The sequence below is a fragment of the Crocodylus porosus genome, unplaced genomic scaffold, assembly GCF_001723895.1.
Source record: "Crocodylus porosus isolate Cpor-Errol unplaced genomic scaffold, CroPor_comp1, whole genome shotgun sequence".
Lineage (NCBI taxonomy): Eukaryota > Metazoa > Chordata > Crocodylia > Crocodylidae > Crocodylus > Crocodylus porosus.
This window is the reverse complement of record NW_017728938.1, coordinates 5,178,108-5,195,527: the sequence shown is the minus strand read 5'-3', so window position 1 is coordinate 5,195,527 and position 17,420 is coordinate 5,178,108. Positions and strand designations below refer to the sequence as shown.

Sequence of the window (17,420 nt, the reverse complement as noted above, 5' to 3'; positions counted from 1 at the left end):
AGGGGAGGGGATGAGCATCACAACTAGCCCACATGCTGCCCTGCCAGCACAGGACCTTGCTGGCCCCAGGAGGGCTCCTGGTCCCAGGAACCACTCAGGGGGGTCATGATGGGCCAGGGGGAGGGGAGAAAGTGGCAGTAGGGTCTGTGTGTGTGTGTGATGGGTCAGGGGTGGCAACAGGGGTGGTGGGTAAGAGGGAGAGAGAAGGCAGGGGAACGCTCCAGGTAGAAGCGGCCTTCAGAGCCAGGCCTGGAGCCTGCTGGCCCACTAAAGCAGCCTGGGCAGGAGGAGGCTGGCCTGGAAGGGAAGGGGCTTGCCCAGCCCAGTCCCTGAGCCCCAGTCCAGGGTTTCCCAGGAAGTGCATGGGGACTGCTGGGGTCTGGGCACAGGTATGGGGAACAGAACATCAGGGGCTGGCACTGCTCAGAGCCACAAAGCAGCAGGCAAGACAGCTGAAACTGGATCCGTGGCATGGTACAGGGAGGGGAGCTGCTGCCAGGAGGGAGTGTGGGCGGGACAAGCAGGGACTGCGGGTCAGGAGTGACAGGCACTGGCAGGGCAGGGACAGCTGTGTGTTGGGAGTGAGGGGACATCACACAGCCGGGGCAGGACACCTGCATATAAGTGCTTCTCAGTGCCACAAAGCAGCTGTGGGAACAGCCGCAGCTGGACCCATGTCCTGGTGAGCAAAGGGGGCAGAGAGAGCTCTGATTTTCTATGATAAAAAAAACAAAAGCAAATACCAAAATATATAGGTATTTAGGCTGTATTTTATTATAGTGACTGAGGCACTGGTAGGCCTCCAATTTGCTTTAAAATTGTAAATAGATCAATAAAACATTGTGATCATCTGATACATACACGTACACGTACACATACACACACACACACACACACACACACACACGAACACAATGTTCTATTGATATAGTGTTATATTGATATGTATGGTGGCCTTTCATTTTAATCATGCCAAAAATGCAAATTTGCGGGGAGGTTAATCAGAGAGTTCTGGATATTTAAACAGAGAAAACCAGGACTCCTGGTTATCACTAAAAAACTCAGAATGAGGAGGAATGCATTCTGCTTCTGAGTCAAGTGTTGCAATGGTTAATTTCCCTCATTGTTCCTAATTTATACTGTAATTCTAGTTTTCTTGTTTCAGCTCCTGGTTATCAGCTTTTGTTCTGGCTTTCTCTATTGGGTTAGAAAGCCCTCTTCCTCTCAGCAGTCTTTGTTGCGTGTAGGTGCTGTCAAGGTGTGATCAAGCTTCTTTCACTGAATAAACTAAATAGACCTCCTTTAGTTGCTAACTGCCAGGTAGGCTTATGGCCACAGGTCTTTCTTGCAGCTCTTCTCTGAGCCCCTATCAATGTGTCTGCATGCTTTCAAAGTGTAGACACCAGATCAGACCCAACAGGTAAAAATGGTTTTTGCTTGTGCCTTGAACAGTAGTAATATACTGCCACCAGGGGGTGTGACAGAAGTACAGCTCCCTGCTGTAACTAAGAACACTTTGCAGGAAATGTTCTGAGTTACAAGGATCCCCTGGAACAAACAGAGAAGTTCACTGTTGGCTCCAGGAGAGAGGGGAATCTAGCTGCTGGCTGGGAGCCTGCTGCTGGTTTGCCTTAGCAACAGCCCCTCCTCCCTGCCAGCCTGTCCCTGTTTCAGAATAGGAGGGGGGAAAGGGAGCAGAGGGAGCTCCTTCTAGGGGTTCCCCAGCCAGCACTGGAGGGTGCGGTGGGTGAACCGGAGTCCCCCCACCTCGGACAGAGGTCTCCAATACACTTGCCAATACATTTTAGCAGGGGCTAAAAAACCTCCAGAGCAAACTCTCTCCTCTTCCTTTCCCCCTTCCCATTCTGAAAACAGCTTGAGGCTGGCAGGCAGCGCAGACACAAGTTACAGAAGCTACTCTGTTTTGAAATGTCTTCATCTGACCTCTCATGCAGTGAGAGTTCAGATTTTCACCCAACTGGCCATTTTTGAAGCTGTCTGCATCCATGCACTTATGTTTGGTCATGGCTATAAACTGCTTCCTACAGCCAGATCTGGCAAAAATTGTCACTTACGTCTGCTCCCCCTGTTCCTTCCTCATATTTCCCTGCCTACAGATCTGAGGATCACATTGGTTTTCCTAGCCACCACAGCACATGGCATGTTCACATGCAGTTGATTTCCAGCATGACCTCTGAGTCTGTTTATGAGTCACTGCTTTCTAGGACGCAGTTCCCCATCTTGTAAGCATTGACCTACTTTCTTTGTTCCTAGATGTCTGACTCTTGCAGTGGCTATATTCAGACATGGCCCTCAAATACACCTACGCATCAGTAAGCTACTTGACTCAGTTCTGTATAACATTCTGATTAAAAAACACTAGCACAATACAAAAATCAGTGTTGCATCATGGAAAGGTAGAAGAAGTATTGTAGTCTGTAAAAAGTCCCAACTGGTCACAAAGCCTCTGAGGATGGCATATAAAAAGAAAGGAACGGAAGGAAATATCTTATTTTGTGTCTGGTTAATGCCTTTTGGAATTGTTGTCTGGTGTCTTCAGTTGACTTTCATTGTAGTTTTGGGGTCCTCTGGTGGATGAAAATCAAGTTTTGAGGGCAAAACCTTCAAAGGACTGATGTTCAGAGTGTTCTTACCATTCCTCCTCCAAATCACTAGTTTATCTGAAATTATTTAAAATATCCTAGCTGGTGGATCTGAAAAAGCACATGTAACTTGGGGCTTATCAACCAGAAGAAGAGTTTAAGCAGGGATCATCACAGGATCTATATGTTCTCTGATATCTAAAGATATCTGTGCAATATCTTTATCAGAGATCTGACAGAAATTATAAAATTATTGCCAAGAAAGTGACTGAGTGACACACAGATTAGTGGGAAGGAAAATGCCAGTGAGGGCAGATTAATTATAGGGAATAATGTGAGGTTCAGAGGAAGCTGTGTTCCTATCATCATGATCACCTGAACCAACCACATTTATGGGGACATCAGAACATAGTACAAAGTTATTTGACAAGACCTGTGTCCCACAGAGACATTTTGACTGGTCTTCATTAATCTGTCACTCTTTAATTCTTTACAGCCTGAATCCCATATCAGCTGTTCCATGTCTCTGGCCATGATTGCAGGGATCCAGGTTTTCCATTTCCCATGGGAAAATGGAGAAAACCACAGATTTCCCATTTTTATCAGAGAAAATGCAGGTTTTTTACCTTTTAGCACAGAAAGTGGCGATTCCCTTTTTTTGCAGAGAGCTCTGCAGGCTGGCAGAGCTCCAGCCTGCAAGAACTGATTGCAAAAAGGGTGGGAAACTCCCAGCCCTGTTCGGAGGGGGAGGGGGAGGGGAGGGCAGGGCCTGAGATATTTAGTCAGCCCCAAGGTTTGGCTCAAGCTTGCTTTCCTTCTCGAGCCTGCAGGGTTGGGTAAGTGGGGCTTGCATGGGGCTGGGGGGTTGCAGGGCAGGGCTGGGGGGAAGCTGGCTGGGGGCTGAACTGGCTGTGGGGAGCTGGCTGGGTGCAGCCAGCCAGACACTCCAGCAGGGAGCGGGGAGGTGGAGAAAGCCCTGGAGTGGCCACCTGGGTGGCAGCGCGTGGAACCAGAGTGGCCCTGAAATGGCCGCCACCACCCTGCCCACTGCTGCCATGCCACTTGCCTGCAGAGCTGTGCAGCCATGGAGCTGTGCCCGCAGATCTGTGCGGCCAGCCACGGAAAGGCAGCGTGGGGCACAGCAGCAGCAGTGGATAAGGCAGTGCCAGGGAGGGGAGAGCAGAGGCTTCCACATGTGGCAGCTGCCACTGCGCCACCACTGCCATGCCCTTCACTGCCTTCCCGCAGTCAGTCACATGGTTCTGTGGGCATAGGTCCATGGCCACACGGCTCTGCAGGCAATGGGCGCAGGGCAGCGGTGCTCCTCTGTGGGCCACACACAAGCCTCCTGGCTGGCCAGGAGTAGGAAGAGGCTTGCACAGGGTGGGCACCACTACACTGACACTGTTGTGCACCATGCCACTTGCCTGCGGAGCCATAGGGCAGTGCCCACAGAGCCATGCAGCCAGCCATGGGAAGGCAGTGTGGCAGCAGTGCTGTGGTGGCGGTCACTGCATGTTAGCCCCCCTCCCCCCACAGCCAGCTGGCTGGGTGGCTTGTGTGCGGCCCACAGAGGGGCACTGCTGTCCTGCGCTGCTTGCCGGCGGAGCCACTGCCACCTCACTGCAATCACCACTGCCACGCCCCATGCTGTCTTCCGGAGGTCAGCCGCATAGCTCCACAGGCAAGCGGCATGGGGCGCAGCAGTTGCGGGTGGTGGCAGTGGCAGCTGCCACATATGAGGCCCACCCCCTCAGCAGCCAGGCAACTTGTATATGGCCTGCAGAGGGGCACCATTTCCCTTGCCCCCCCGGCCCTGCTCCTGGGAGCAGGCACAGACACAAACTCCCACCCATTCTAGATCTGCACCCCCCAGCCCCTTCCCTTCCTCCACACACACTTACCTGTTGGTGTGTGTGTGTCTGTGCCTGCGGGGCTGTGGGGGGAGTGAGGGGTACCAGCAGGGCTGGGGAGACTGTTGGGGTGGAATGAGGGACACCAGAAGGGCCAGGGGGGCTGTGAGGGCAGACTTTAATTTTAATCACGGTTTTTTAAATTTTTTTTCTTATATTCTAGTTCCATTATAGCTTTTGTAGAAAAAGACAAGGCAATAAAATGCAACTTTAGCTACCACCATGGTGTCAGGGTTACAGTGTGAACAGCCAGAAGCTAGCATACGCCAGGCTCCAGCAGATGCTCCAAGATACAAGCTTTGGCAGATGCAGCTTGTAAGCAGGGATAACCTGGAGCTGACTCTGCCAGGCACATATACTTCAAGCAATCGATGCCCTATTGCCAGACAATGCTGGTGCTATAGAGACACTATCAAACTCATCTCTCTTTTTTTCTTTCCACTGCACAGCGGTGTCTGCTTTTGGCAAGAAATTCACATCATTCTGGTGAGAGAATTCCACCGGGTGAGTCTTACAGAACAACTCTGATGCACTATGCTGATGCTGAGCTGCCCCAACGCACTGCTCCATAGCTGCTCTGCTACACCAGCCTTGCCACCCCAGTGCGCTGGTTTGTGCCATCCCATGGCCACCCAGCATATTGGCCTCCCACATACCAATGCCCACCATCTTGTGGCCACCTGCGCTGCTGGCTCACATCCTATCACAACTTCCCAAATACATTGACCTATATAGCTCCACAGCTGTCCTGCTGTGCTGACCACATCACCTCAGTGCTGCCCAGGTACCTGGGCGAATCCAGCTGGTGGGCAGGGATAGTGAAAACTGCAGAAAGAAAAGGTGGGACCTGGACAGAACAGCCTCCTGCAGCAAGGGTAGAAGGCGGGAATGATGCGGGGAGCACTATGTAGTTACTGCTCATGTCTTGTGGGGATACAAGTGAATACACAGGTGCCTCCCTGTGCTCATGCCCCTAGCAGGGTTCTCGCCACAGCACCACAACAGCTTCATGTAATAAGACTGGCAAACATTTGACACTGTACACAGACCTACTCACAACCCTGCCCACCCTTATCCGCTGCCCCACCCCTATCACGGCTTTCACTTTTTCTACTGTCCCACCTACGGCCCCCCAACCTGCTCACTGCCTCACACAACATCCATGCCCTGCTGTCCTTCTCACCCTAACTTACTCTGCCACTCGGTCCCTGTACACTCCCTGACTACTATACCCCCCCCATCACCTGCTTACCTGCTGCTCCTCTCAGTACTGCACTGTCCACTACTCCCTGCCCTGTCCAGTCCCACCAGTGTGCTATCCAGCATGCTTCTGGTCTCTTCACCCATTTAGTATTCTTCCCGGGCCCCCCCACTGCCTCTCACCTTATTGCACTTCTCACCACTCTGCACTGCCTCCCTATCTCCAGCCAGGCCCTGACTGTCCTCCTGACTCCCCTGCCCATTCCCATGTGCTGACCCACCTGACTTCCCCACACACATGCCAGATGCACACATGCATGCTGGCTTCCACACACATGCCAGTGAGAGCATCCTTTCACAGAGCAGCAGGGCCTGTCTGCAGGCCAAGTTTATTCCCCTTGTCTGGGCAGTAGCAGGGGTGGGGTGCACGTTCACTGCCCTCCTACTCTGCCTTAACCATCCCATCCTCCCTTTTCTCTCCTGCGCTCCCTTCACTCACAGGAATTTGAGAGAGCGAATAGATATCTAGTCACCGCAGAGGAAAAACCTATGAAGAAACCAGTGAATTCAGCCTGCAGCATTGGACTCTGGGTATAACAGTGAGTATTCCTGGGTCTGACAACAGCTGGGGGGGTCTGTTCACTTCAGGCCTAGTGTGGGTTTAGTGGGAATTTAGTTCTCTTGAAACTGAGGAACTAATAGCACAGGGCAGGAACAGATGCACAAACTCCTTCCCAGGTCTCCCAGTGCACCTCACTCCTAACCTGCAGTCCCTTGCTCTCCTAGCCCTGGGCTCCAGTCCAACAGTCCTGCTAGGGCCTCTTCCTCCTGGCTGTCTCTGGAGCAGGTACAGCTGATCAAAACAGCTGTGTGGTAGGCATTGTACTGAGAACCTCAAAAGCCTATGCTCATTCCCTGTAGTCCATCTCCATGCATTGGAGAAAAAAAAACTGGACAGTGAAAAGCATATAGGGCCAAAGGGCCGAGCATTTGCATGCAGAGGCTTTGCTATGTGAGCAGAATGGCAACACTAGGGAGTCTCTCAGGGGAAGGGGCACTGGGTAGGGACTCTATTTCTCCAAGACTAGGCCAGGAGTAGACAGAAGTTTTGGAGAAGCCGTTGTCACAGTGGGAAGAACAAACTGTCTCCCACCCCATTCTTATTAAAAAGCTCAGCAACTGTGGCATTGATGCCTACAGTCAAATGGGTAGCAAATTGGCTGAGGGGACACACCCAGAGAGTGGTGGTGGATGGGTCATATTCGACCTGGAGGGATGTGGGCAGTGGAGTCTCCCAGGACTCGGTCCTCGGGCCCGCACTGTTCAATTTCTTTATTAGCGACTTGGACAAGGGGGTGAAAAGCACCCTGTTCAAATTCGCTGACGACACCAAGATTTGGGGCAAGGTGGGCATGTTAGAAGGGAGGGACAGGATACAGCTGGACCTGGAGAGGTTACAGGAGTGGGTGAATGAGAATAGGATGGGATTCAATACTGACAAGTGCAGGGGGCTGCAGTGGCAGAAAGAGATCTTGGAGTCATTATTGATTCCAAAATGAACATGGGTCACGAATGTGAGGACGCGGTCAGTTGGGCTAACTGCACCTTATCACACATCCACAGATGTATCACAAGCAGGGCCAAGGAGGTGATCCTCCCCCTCTATGTGGCACTGGGCAGGCCACAGTTGGAGTACCGTGTCCAGTTCTGGATGCTGCATTTCAGGAGATGTGGCCAGCATCGAGAGGGTCCAGAGGAGGGCCACTCGCATCATCAGGGGCAGCAGGGCAGGCCCTACGAGGAGAGGGTATGGGGCCTGAACCTGTTCAGCCTTCACAACAGAAGGCTGAGAGGGGGCCTGGTGGCTGTCTATAAGCTTACCGGGGGACCAGCAAGGAATGGGAAAGACCCTGTTCCCCCGAGCACCTCCCGGAGTAACAAGGAATAATGGCCATAAGCTGTTTGAGACTAGGTTCAGGCTGGACATCAGAAGGCACTACTTCACAGTAAGGGCAGCTAGGATCTGGAACCAACTTCCAAGGGAAGTGGTACTGGCTCCTACCCTGGGGGTCTTTAAGAGGAGGCTAGCTTGTTACCTAGCTGGGGTCATATGAAGCCCAGTATTCTGTCTTGCCCAGGGCAGGGGGTCGGACTTGAAGATCTACTTAGGTCCCTTCCAACCCTACTTCTATGAATCTATGAAACCCAGGCAGGCCTTGGCACACTAATTCCTGAGTGGGATTCCCTTCCCATGCAGCCTGGGCAGGGACTTTGTTCCCACCACATTCCATCTCAGGGCATGACAGTCAGACAGAAGAATGCCTACAGCTTCACCAGGGGCAGAAAAGCTCCTCTAGCTCAGGGGTGGGCAAAATGTGGCCCACAGGCCAGATGTGGCCCGCCAAGCCATTCTATCCAGCCTGCGGGGCCCCTAAAAATTTAGAAAATGAATATTAATCCACCCTGGGCTGCCTGCCATGCAGCCCTCGATGGCTTACCAAAACTCAGTAAGTGGCCCTCCACCCAAAATAATTGCCCACCCCTGCTCTAGCAGCTGCTGCTCCCTGCAGCCCTGTGCTGGCAGCAGGCCATCTCCCACACTGCACTCAGCCCAGAGCTTCAGCTCACTTTCTGGGCATTGGAACCCTTCTCTGTCATTTCACACGGTCACCATGGTGGCACCAGGCTGGGCCCTGTTGGCCTGGCTGCTGCATCTCTGCCCCAAAACACTTTCAGCCAGAGACAGCAGGATGGGAGAGGAGGCACACAAGTTGGCTTGTGGATGGAACAGATGTAATAGGGTGTGTACAATTTTCAGCAAGCTAACAGCAGTGTTCAGCGGTGGGATGGTTCCTACCCTCCTTTATATTATGTAAGTTTTGCAAAGCCCATGCTACTCTCCACCAGGATCAAGCTACCACTGTCTCAGAAACTTCCCCTCAAGAGTTTGGCCATGGAAACAGGTTTAAAACACAGCTTCTGAATCAGTCTGTCCTTACATGCCAAGGCTGCTGCCTCCTCCTTGTTGTGGAAATGGGGATCCAAACATGAGCTGTTCCCAAGAGAGCTGAGCAAGATTTCATAGATTTCATCAATTAGGGCTGGAAGGGACCTCGGAAGATCATCGAGTCCAGCCTCCCACCCAAAGGGCAGGAAGTCAGGTGGGGTCATAGGATCCCAGCAAAATAAGCATCCAATTTGCTCTTGAAGGTGTTCAATGTAGGTGCTTGAACCACCTCCAATGGCAGACTGTTCCAGACCTTGGGGGCTCGGACAGTAAAGAAATTCTTCCTTATGTCCAGCCTGAAACGGTCTCGCAGGAGTTTATGACCGTTCAACCTCGTCATCCCTTGGGGCGCTCTGGTGAACAAACGTTCCCCCAGATCCTGGTGGTCACCCCTGATAAACTTATAGGTGGCCATCAGATCACCCCTGAGCCTGCGCTTTTCAAGGCTAAAGAGCCCCATGGCTCTCAGCCTATCGTCATAAGGTCTGTTTTCTTGACCTCTGATCATGCGCGTGGCTCTTCTCTGGACTCTCTCAAGCTTCTCCACATCCTTTTTGAATTGTGGAGCCCAAAACTGGATGCAGTACTCCAGCTGCGACCTCACCAAGGCCGAGTACAAGGGGCAAATGACGTCCCGGGATTTGCTTGAGAAGCATCTATGGATGCAAGCCAGCATTTTGGTCACTTTAGTAGCCTCGGCATTGCATTGCAGACTCATGTTCATCTTGTGGTCAACGATGACAAGATGTTCACCCTGTGGGGCTAAGTGTCACACAAGAGCCAGGGGTATTATTGTGGACTGTATAGCAGTTGCCAGCCTCAGCTTAGGCAAAATGCCATCTCTTTTATACCAAATGGGGTTGTACATTTCCATGCACTAACCACTGGAACTGCCAAGTAAATTCATGAGCCAGAGGGCCACCCGTTCCACCTGGGCTTGGCACTCATGAACAAGGACCCACTGCCACAGGGGACAGTGTGATAGCAGTGTGACTGATCTCTACCTGGAGGAAGTTAGAAGGAAGAGAAATAGAGAGTGCTCATGCTTCCTTTGGAGCCTGATCACGAGGCAAGTGAGCACTAGCTCTCAGAGGGCGCATCTACACAAGATGCTACTGCACAGGTGTTACTGCACATTTATTTAGTACTTGTATAAGCAAGCATGAAATAAATACATAGTAACCACAATTACTGCACAGTAGCACTGGTGAATGGCTTTTAAGTGATGCTACTGTGCAGTAGTGTCTCAGCATGGTTTTTACCCCATGCTACTCTGCAGTTGTATCAGGCTACTGCGCAGTCAGCATCTCATCTAGATGTGTTCAGAGACTCCAACTTGCTGCATCTGCTGGGGCTAACGCTAGGTCCCTTTCTCACAGACAGGGCCCAGGGCACAGCTAGACAGCCCCTGACAGAGGCCATGAATAAGGCTGTGGTCCATGGAAGCCCTGTAAAGATACCAATTTGGTTACATTGCCATTTAGAGATGATATGTAACCTGCCCTGTAGTCCAGATCCACCAACTCTAAAAACCCCTTATTTCAGCCCAACCTGAAATATTCTCCTGACCTTTAGGCCAGCTCTGTCCCTACAGCATGTTCAGAACTCACATGGATGCCATAGTCCCAAGCACAAGAAGCTGGCTGGCTGCAACTTCTACCTGACTTCTGGCCCCTCTTCACCCCATTTCCTGTCTCTATGGGCCACAATTAGGACCAAGCACAAAAAGAGAGACAAGTAGTGGGCAGACTAATTCCTAGAAGGGCACTGCTTGAGGAACAAAACGTTCCCTGTTCCTTGGGTGAAACCCTTCTAGAAATCAGTCTACCCATCATCTGTGTCTCCTGTGCTTGATATGCAGCTAGGGCAAGCTAACAGGTGGCTCATTTTAGTTAAAGGTAACCCTGAAGGTCACCCCTTATCACAGTCATAGTAGCACAAATCCCTGTTCCTTCTCTGTCTGGTGCCCCACCTTAGATAGTCATTGGAGGTGCTGCATGCTTTTAGACTTGGGGGGTGAACTTGATCCAATGCCAGTAAGTGGGTGTCTTTGTCATGTAGTTTTGCAGAGTGGTGTAGATGAGATCTAGATCTGTGTACTTTCCTAGAGAGCCAAACCAGATTATTCAGAGGGGCTTGTCTGAGGCCTCTTACACAAGACCTGGTCTGAGAGCCTTTTCAGTGTTGAAAGAAAAGATAGCTGCTTGAACAGCAGATTGCCCTGTTCTGTTGCAGCAATTCTTCAGTTTCCACTATGAAAGCAGTGGCCTCCAGAAACATGAGGGAGAGCAGGACAATTCTAGGGATATTCTTACCCCAGGGTCAGAAACCTTGGGAAAGGCATAGATGTCATCTCATAGCTGGCAGAAATGCTTATGCTGCCAGCTCTTGGTTATGCATTTGACCAGAGTAGTATTAGGAGCCCCAGTCCTAAACTAGGGCCCCATCACCCTAGGCAATATACAGCACAAAACCCAAATGCAACTCCACTGACACTAATCTCTCTCTTTCTGTCTCTTGCCAAGCTTTTGAAAGCATGGAAACCCCTAGGCTGCTTGTGAGATCAAATGCAGACGAGAGGACATTGGATCTCATGGCACAGTGTCTACACAGGGGTCTGGGTGGAGGATGCAGAGCAAGCTTCTTCAGAATCTGAGAAGCACCACTCCAGGAGGGCATCAGGAGCATCCTCTTGTCAGCTCTGTGTACTGTGGATTGAGCCATAGGAGCAGGTGGTCAGTCATGCTTAGACTGAAAGGTTGTCTATAAAGGAAGCTTTCAAAGCGTGAGCCTGTTCCAGACCATTAGATCATATGGGTACAGCCTGCTCTGCTTCATGGATTCCCCAGCAGTGCTCCCTGCTGTGGTCTCCTCCATGCCTAGAGGCTGATGTTGGGAACCATGGCCCTTTCTTGAGATTATACACAGAGTTGTTCACTCCACTGCATTTTAGCTCTAGAGTCTTCATAGGTTTTTCCCTCTCTCTGCGATGTGTATGAGTTGAGGGCTGGGAGCCAGAGGCTCCATTTTCCTTCACATTCCAGTTTGTCCCATTGGTCCCTTCTACATGAGGGTGTTCTTTTACTCTCGCTGTCTCTGTGCTGGAAAAAGTTCCAAAACCTGATCTGTGGGATTAAGAGAACTTCAATTAGGACCTAACACTGTTTCATTACTGAAATAAGAGGCCATAGGACTCTGAAAGGCAGTGCGTAAACTGGCTGACTTTTACTGAAGCAATTGCTGGCCAGGCGCCCCAAAGCCATCCTGAAGCCATTCTAAAGCATTCAAATGGCAGTGCTTTCCATTGTTGATGTCGCACATTGTTTTAAGTATGCCTAGGTATTATTTTTATTTCAAGAACAGCCTTAATCATTCCACTTTTGTTTATGTGTATACCTCATTGACACCCAAGGGTTGGGTTTTTTTGGAGTTTTTTGTTGTCGTTAGTAGGTTTTTTGTTTGGGCTTCTTTTTTTACTTTCTACAGAATTGTTTTTCCTCTTTGCTTTATTTCATGAGTTAGCACATGGGCTGTTGTCTGCTGAAGCAATAGTAGTGCAGAAGGCTATTAAGAGCACAATCCATGGAACAAGATCAGGAGAGCTTCGCCTCTGCCATTCTTCTTTCTATTACTGTGCAATTCAAGTCGTCCTTAAGCCATTACCAATGGGCATGCTCAGAAAGACGGAGGAGCTACTCAAAGCAAAATCTCGTTTATCCTGCCACTATGAAGTTCCTCAGACCATAACCCAGGAGAGCAGAAGGCAGCCAAATGAAACTGCTTGCTTCACTGTAAAGAAATTGGCACCTGTACAGATGCTCTGGTTTTCATTTGTTTGTGTTGTCAGCTTCCTGCCAGGCTCTCTTTCATGCTGAGCATGCTCAAAACAACAAGTCATTGATGTGATCCATAGGAGCTTCCATTCACCTTGGGTAACAGTGACTGATGCTCATGTCTAATGTTCTATGCAATGAAATACAAAATTGAAAAAAAACCTGTTAATATTTAATAACTTCAATGTTATGTATAAGGATTTAATTGCAAATGTGCTACTGAGAAACTGGATAGCTATCTTTATATCAAACACCTGTGTGTATGAAGTTTTCGATTAGTGGCATGTTCGACCCATCAAGGGACACTTTGCCAAAGGGTAGCCATGTAGCCTGTGACTGTCTGTCCTGTCGTAGAGCATGGCTTGCTACTTTTCTGCACGGTTCCATCTACATTTAATGCTTGCAGTTCTTAGCTTGAAGTTTCTTTTTTTTTTCTCATGATTAATTTCCTATATTGAATGCTATTAACAGATTTTTGCACTTGTTATTAAGGATCCATCAGTCACAATGTAAAGCGCAATTCTTCCTCAGAAAGACACCAAATATTCTGCCTTCATGTAACACCCTTGAGAGGTTCCCTTGAAATCGACTTTGCTAGCCCCAAAGCACCCCCTCAGCCCACCCCACCCCACCCCCCGCCAGGCCAGAGGCCTAAACAGATGTCACAGCACGAGTGGGGAAGTGATATGAAATAGTCAGCTGGGCAGGATAGTCTAATCATTTCTGGAAGTTAGTTTTAGAGTTGTGTGCACTAAAGTGATTTAATCCCAGTGCTTGCCTTCTGTGAGAGCTGAGAATCCAAGCTCTCGTGCTGCTATCAGCTCTCAGTGCCACGGCCACTGGTGCAGTATTGCTAACATATAAAGAGCCATTGAACAACATCTGAGGCCAAGGCACTGGGAAACTAATAAGGAGAGAACTTAATGCAGTGCTGGTATAGACAAACAGAAACACCCTCTCCTGCATGGCCTCATCTGGGAGCATAGCCACATCTTTCCCTTGGTGCCTGGATGCTGGGAGCATGCTGGAACGAGCACACACAGGTGAGTGGCTCAGCCAGTGACAGTTCTGCCCCGCTCAGCTCTTTGTGACCCATCAGTAGTGAAATCACTGCATTATACAGAGTTTGCTGCACTTTCCATTCTCTAAGCCCAAGATACCCAAGTGCTGAGACCCATGTCAGCGACCTACCTATAGGTCAGAGGGACAGATTGATCTCCCTCCACTATGCAGGAGCTAGATAGGGTGGTCTCTCTGGGCCATATCATCCCAAAAGCTGCACTTCAGGCCCTGCCACACAGCTAGGCCACTCTCCATTCCCAATAAAAAGCAAGAGCAGGAGCCCACTGCTTTTCAGGGCATGAGTAATTGGAATGGGCATTGTTACCTGCACTGTGCCAAACCTGTACCATAGTCAGATGAGGTCTTGGCTACAGGTGCATCCAAGGATTTTGAGACAGAAGAGCGATTTCAGATTTACATCATATTCCCTGAGAGGTGTGCAGCCCATTACAGTTCCTCAATACAGCCTAAATCAAATGACTGCAGTGGTCCCAGTGTCGATCCCTGTGGGACCTAGCATAGGCATAACTGGGCACCTGAGCACCCTGGGCAGCAGCCATGCACAGGACAAGTCAGTGGTTGTGCTGCTGGTGATGCAGCAGTGGCAACCAGGCCAGCAGCACAGCTGCTGCTATTTTTGCACCTTTCTCCTCCCCTGAAGGTCAGTACCCAGGGCTGGTGCCATAGTCACCCCCTCTTCATTATACTCCTGGAACCTAGAACTGCTTCTCCAAGGCAGGAATAGACAAGTTTTAGAGAAGCCATTGTCACAGCAAAAAGAACAAAGCCAGAAGGGCCTTGACAGATCAGCTCCTGAGTGGAATTCCTTTCCCAGGGCCTCTTGTGCTCCATGGTCAGACCTCAGGGGTGTGGTGAAAACAGTCTGAGATGGCATCTGGGAGCATACACAACTTTAAAGCAGTTGTGCACCAGAGTATAACTGGGCACAAGGTAGAGAGCCTGGCGTCAAGGGGGAACTGTGCGAGTCACTTACTATTTTGTCCTCTGGGACAGGGACAGTGCCAGAACCACAGTAGGTAGAGTTGTTCATTGGTTGGAGTCAGCCAACATTCACCTTGATCTCATAGAAGGCAGCTGCCAGGAATGCTGTGGGCTCTGCTTCAGCCATTTTCTGGCAGGCCCAGCAGAGAGCCATGTACTGGTAGCCAGGGACACTGAATTCTCTTCTTTACTTTAAAAGGCTTCATATGAGGAGGGAAGCACAGATGGGAAAACTATCTGACCTCCCTAGGCTCCCAGGATAAGGTGCATGTCTGTTTCTAGATTTATCACCAGCACCAAAATAACTAAGGAACAGCTGGTCTAGTGCTAAGAGCACTGCCCTCCTTGAGGCATTTGGTGCCAGCATCAGCACAGTTCTCCAGGCACAGCAGGAGCATCTTTCCTCCTCTGCCCAGAAACAGCAACTCACTGGGAGGTAGATGTTATACAGAGGGCCCCTGCCCCTCTGTGAGAGCTGTGCCTCTCCTCCCCACCTGGCTCCTGCCATTCACAAGTCTTCCAGGCTCAGAGAGTGTGCAGGGCCCTTTACCTGGCAGGTCATAAGCCTTGGCCTCTCATCAAGTTTGAGCATAGCTAGGATGGGTGCCATTAGCTAGCACAGTGCTGCCTATGATTACACAGTCAGTAAAGAGGAGGATGAGTCATGTTTGGCATCGTGGCCAGCTATATTGTAATACAGTTCTAGCATGGCCACTGGGCATGACTTCTTTCCTGCACTGACAGTGGTTACGGAGAGCAGACAGATATGTTCTACCCCGCAGGGCTAATGAAGGGCAGTGCATGGGGGAATAGCCTGACAGGAGGTGAATCAAGTGCCTGTCTGCAGGGACATTGGGTGCATATACACGTCATCCTATGGTGACGTAGCAACGTGCTGCATTGCCATACAGTTCACTATGGTAACGTAGCAATCACGTGGGTCTACACATGATCACCAGCTATGTTGCTATAGCAGTGCACTCCCCAGTATGGTGCGCTGCTACAGGGAGATAGCTGTGACATTTACCCATGCACCACACACACAGCAGAGTAAGCACCTGTACTGCACTGTGCTTTAGCACTATGGCAACATGTAGACGTGCCCATGTGGCTGCTCCCAGTATGTGCAGACTAATGCTCTCCAGTTCTGCTCAAAGTCAAGCCAGTTCTGAGCCAAGTGGAGGTCTCCCAGCTCTTGAGAGGGGAGTGCGTTTCCCTTCCTGCCCAGGACAGCAGGGTATTTCCTAGCAGTGATACGCTTCACTCAGCAGTCCCAACCACGCAGCCCTTTCCCAGGGACCCCCGCAATGACAAGTGCATAGTCTGAGGATGCTTTTTCAGGGCTCTAGTTTGACTCCTGCCCCCTGCAGGTTTTCTCAGCTGCTCCCCCTCCATTCCTTGCATTGTAAATATTTGTACAGTGTGTAAATCTCATGTGGTACTAAGAACAAACCCAAACAATGCCCTGCAGGGCCTCATCTCACTGACCAGCACACCTGCCAACTCTCGCTTTTGTGTATAAAAAAAGAATACTAAAAAAGCCTGGTGTTTGTGGCTGGCTTGTTCAGACTTTTCCTCTACTCTTGCGAAGCGTAGCAGAATCGTGTTGAGTTGTCGTGGCTGTACACGCCCTCTCTCCGCACTGTCACCCAGTGCTTGTGTATTTGGGGTTGTTTTCTTTACTTTGGGTTTTGGAGGGGGGCAAGGGGTTCTGTAAAAAAAAAAAAAAAAAAAAAAAAAAAAAAAAAAAAAAAAAAAAAATCAAACAAAAGAACAAGTTTACAGTTGTAAGTGCAATGACCTGAGTCCTCCCTATGACCATTGTGAACAGTGTGCGTGTCCTGCTGTGCTCTATGAGAACCTGTAGTATTCTGTGTACCACCTCATGTATTGTGAGAAGTTGCCCCTACAAGGTATTCCTGTGGGAACAGAATAAAAGGACTTGATATAAATTAGAGGCTGCCTTAGTTTGATCTCTGCCTGCCACAGACCCAAGATGCTCTTTGGGGAACAGCTGCAAGGACAGCACATGGCTAAAAGACAGGGTGGGGCTACTCCCCTCTTCTGGCATGACACAGACCCTCCTTCCTGCTTGCCAATCCCCACTTCAATGCCTTCCCAAGTGCTCAGGGAAGCACTTCTGGTAGTACAGGCTTCACTTACCACTATGCTACATTGTCAAGACGAGATTTGCTTTCCCACAGTTCCAAGGCAGCTGCCTTGCTCCTGGTGTCAGACAAGGTTAAAGGTGGATGTGGGCTCTGTTGCTGGTAACTACTTGCCAACATTTCTCCCTGCTCTGACCCAGTAGCTCTGGCTAATGGAAACAGACAGCTCCTGCTCAGTTCTGGAGGAACTGAAGAAATCTAAGTGTGTGTGGAGTCCTTCCTTCAGAATGTCACCTAAGGAATTAATAGGGGCCGTTTCCATAGGGCTGGAGAGACCAACCACACTGCCCTGCCTCTGCAGAGACCCACCTCCCACACCAGGCACCACCTCTCTTCCCCTTTGACTTCAAGGTTTAAGTTGAAATAACACGAAAAACAGAAGACCTGCTTGCTGAATCTATCCTGCCTTCCTCAAGTAGCAGAGCCACCAGTTATCAGAGCTGCTCCTTTAGCACAAGTGGCTGAAGTGTCATAGTTTCATAGTTTGTAGGGTTGGAAGGGACCTGAGCAGATCATCAAGTCCGACCCCCTGCCATGGCAGGAAAGAGTACTGAGGTCAAACGACCCCAGCAAGGTGATTGTCTAGCCTTGTCTTAAAGACCCCCAGGGTAGGAGCCAAGTCTGTGCTCTGG

The 17,420-nt window shown here is 50.1% G+C and overlaps 1 protein-coding gene across 1 annotated transcript in view; it reads left to right on the top strand.

Annotated features, from left to right (window-relative positions):
- BSN (bassoon presynaptic cytomatrix protein) overlaps window positions 1–16,573 on the top strand; it is a 454,766-nt gene extending 438,193 nt beyond the window's left edge. The window contains exons 9-11 of the mRNA XM_019547517.1: window positions 4,966–5,020; window positions 6,218–6,315; window positions 11,249–16,573. Of these exons, the coding sequence (XP_019403062.1) occupies window positions 4,966–5,006 (41 nt within the window). The 3' untranslated portion in view covers window positions 5,007–5,020; window positions 6,218–6,315; window positions 11,249–16,573. The remainder of the gene's footprint in view (window positions 1–4,965; window positions 5,021–6,217; window positions 6,316–11,248) is intronic.
- Window positions 16,574–17,420: the final 847 nt, after the last annotated feature.